The 3,243-nt window shown below is 30.5% G+C and overlaps 1 protein-coding gene across 1 annotated transcript; it reads left to right on the top strand.

Annotated features, from left to right (window-relative positions):
- Positions 1-1,360: 1,360 nt before the first annotated feature.
- On the top strand, positions 1,361-1,720 carry LOC111474432 (cysteine proteinase inhibitor 1-like). Its single transcript, XM_023119525.1, has one exon. It carries the CDS (start codon positions 1,361-1,363, stop codon positions 1,718-1,720), a length of 360 nt encoding a protein of 119 aa, XP_022975293.1.
- The last annotated feature ends 1,523 nt before the right edge of the window (positions 1,721-3,243 follow it).

Raw genomic sequence — 3,243 nt, 5'->3', positions numbered from 1 at the left:
TGGAGCCTACGATCTATAGGTCCATTAGGTCCCCCTGCTAGCTCATATCGGACTAAACCATAGAACAGTGTGACGAGTGAGTTCGAAGTGTTAGAATTCAAATTAGAGGATATGCGCTACATATATACGATATATTTAACCGCATTTTTGTTTACGAATTAAACAAAAAGAGAGAAACAGAGATATTTAAATAGGATTTAAATATTTTAATCAAATAGGCGTTGGAATTGATTGGGATTGACATTTGAATTAATGTTAACAAGGCTAGTGGTCGTTCGAAACCGGTTCACGAGGAAAATGGAATTTGAACTACAAAAGGTTAGTACTCAAGCTCCTTGAGTTTTAATACTTATGAACATGCTAGTTATTTACTATAATTGATGTTCTAACAGTGCCTAAGATCAGAATTGCTTCCGCATGTGTTATATTAACACCATCGAGACTTCATGTGCGCATTAGAGATTTTATAAATAGAGGGTTGGAATGTTATATATAATTCTTTTTTCATTAATGATCTCATTCTCTATTATGTCTGTTCTATGGAAGATATTGGTATGTTATATGAAAAAATTTGATAGAATTTCTTGATTTGATATTTCCTCTATTTTATCTTTTAATTCTATGTATTTATTTAGTTAAATTTAAAATGCTAACTAAAATCCTATTGTATCATGAATACAAGATTTGATTATATTGTAAGGCAATTGATGGTATAAAGTAAAGGAGACCTCAAATATGACTTACTATAATAACAAAGCAAAATCTCTCTGGGTAAATCATTGTGAAAAAGGAGATATTGTTACACGGTAAGAGATCTAAATTATGACTTTTCATAATAACAAAGCAAAATCTTTTTGGGGACGAATTCGCTGAGGAGAGAGATTGTTGGGAGAGGGACGAGAGGTTAGCGAGCAGTTTGGATAAGACTCTTATTTTTTTTATTTTTTTATTTATTATTACTTTTTCTTTCACCCTTATTATAATCCTATCGGATTTAGTTCAATTTCCTAATTTTTTTCAAATTAAAATTAAAAGAGTTTGTTCGGCTTTAATTTGTAGATTTAAAGACGACCGACTCTTATTTATTTATTTATTTATGGTAGTAACTACTCTTACCCCTTATTTGATTTATTCCAGGACCATAAATGACTCTTTTATTTTTATTTTTATAGGGTACTAACTATTATCGTTATAGAATTAAACTTTATTAGTAAACCTATAAAAAGAATATGAATTAACTATTTTAAAAAAATTGTAATCTCCTCCTTATTCATGCATTTATCCATTCCTATAAATACCCACCAACATTCTCCTTCAACAACCCATCAAATACTCTTCATCATCTTCAAACTTTTTCACCATGCCTAAGGCTCTTTTCTTCGTGGCTTCTCTTCTCCTCTACGTCATATCGCTATCGTTGCTCGCGGTGGCAACCCAACGTTTAGATTTGGCGGGCAGCTACAAACCAATAAAAAACATAGATGAGCCCGAGATTCAAAGCTTAGGTGAGTTCGCAGTGAACGAACACAATAAACAGGCAAAAACTCAACTCCACTTCCAAAAAGTGATTAGTGGAGAAATGCAAATTGTGGCTGGGACCAACTATAACCTTCGATTGACAGCTCTTGAGGGGACTAGTAGCCGAACCTATGGCACCCTTGTGTTCACTGATCTCAACAATAAGAACAACCTTGTCAACTTCTTTGACGTCCCCAGCTAGACTTCTTACTTCCTATCAAACACTATGTGTCTTTCTAATTTTCTATCTTTTTTATATTATGTTATGAATGTTTGGAATCTCGATCAACCTTATGTACGGTTTAAAACTTAATACAAGTATAATTTTGTTGAATAAGATATATGTCTTTGAATAAAAGAATTATACGATCAACTTTTATTTATATAAATAAAACAAAAAAACTAAGTCATATGAAAGGATACATACATATAATAAATCTAAAATAATTAGTGTCATTACAAACAAAATTAATTTCATAATTTTAAGGTACACATCTGAAATTCAAGTGTATGTTCAAATAGAATAACTTAAATAAAATATAATCATCAAAAACATTGTTTAGATAATGAAAATTAAATATTAAAGAAAAAAATTTAAGAAGTTTCCTTCTGTTGAAAAATCAAAATATTTCAAAAATCACTTTTTTTTTTTTCAAAAAATCAAATTATTTCTGGTTTGGCCAACTTGAGAAGGTTTTTTTTACTCAGTTACATATGCTTCTTGAGGCAGGATGGGGTTAGGGAAGTCTTTCCATCCCCGCCTCCTATTTTAATTTCCATCATCGTTAAATTTTCTATTTATTTTTTCGAGGATTCCCGCAAAATATTAACGAATATTAGATTGTTTGTAGGAAAAATTTCTCTGAATTATTTATTTATTTGTATATATATATATATATATCTTCATTTTAAAGACTTTTTAATAGATAAGTGTCTGCTGTTGTTGAGTGGCAGTAAATGAGAAAGAGAGTTTGATTTGATTCAAAAAACGATATTTATATTGATAGAAATATCTAAAGTGTTTCAAATATGAGAATAGAAAACTCATTTTCGAGTATAATTTCTAATAAAAATGGTAAAATATTCTAATAAAATCCAATAATATTTCATAAGCAAACATGTAATATAATGTTACAACCAATCGAAAAAAGATCGCCACTACACGCATGTCTTGACTACTAAGTACATAAATTATTTACAAAACATTGACATATATTTTAATGTTCATAACAATTCATTTAAAACAATGATGTTAATAAACAGTGAAATTGAAATAACAAAAATTTAAAAGTAATTTTAACACCCTTATCTAACCTAAGAGCTAGAACAGTAAATCTACTACCCTGACTTCGTACCCATTGCCTCCACAACGACACAATCATTTGTACATGGTGTCTTATCTTTACCTGAAGAAAAAAAGTACACTTGAGTATTTAAAAATACTCGGTAAGTATCTGCAATGTTGGAATCGAGAAATTCAATCTTGGTAAAACACATCTTTTCATAAAAATTTTCCTTAGTCTAAACTTTCTAGTCAAGACACGGTTAAACGTGTAGTAATTCTTTACACATGGGCTACATACGTAAACATGGACCCACCAACAGGCTCATATATGTACCTCTGAGCCTAACTACGGGCTAGCGCACCTTCACGTTATCGGGAGCCACAGAGGAAAAGGAACGTGTATAATATCATGGTGTATGCATTTGTACTGAAGGAAGTAT

Source organism: Cucurbita maxima, unplaced genomic scaffold (assembly GCF_002738345.1).
Source record: "Cucurbita maxima cultivar Rimu unplaced genomic scaffold, Cmax_1.0 Cma_Scf00369, whole genome shotgun sequence".
NCBI classification, from domain to species: domain Eukaryota; kingdom Viridiplantae; phylum Streptophyta; class Magnoliopsida; order Cucurbitales; family Cucurbitaceae; genus Cucurbita; species Cucurbita maxima.
The sequence above is the reverse complement of the archived record's forward strand: the minus strand, read 5'-3'. Positions and strand labels throughout refer to the sequence as shown.

Bases quoted from the DNA above. Each gene is read 5' to 3' on its own strand.
- LOC111474432 (XM_023119525.1), top strand. From the start codon at position 1,361: ATGCCTAAGGCTCTTTTCTTCGTGGCTTCTCTTCTCCTCTACGTCATA.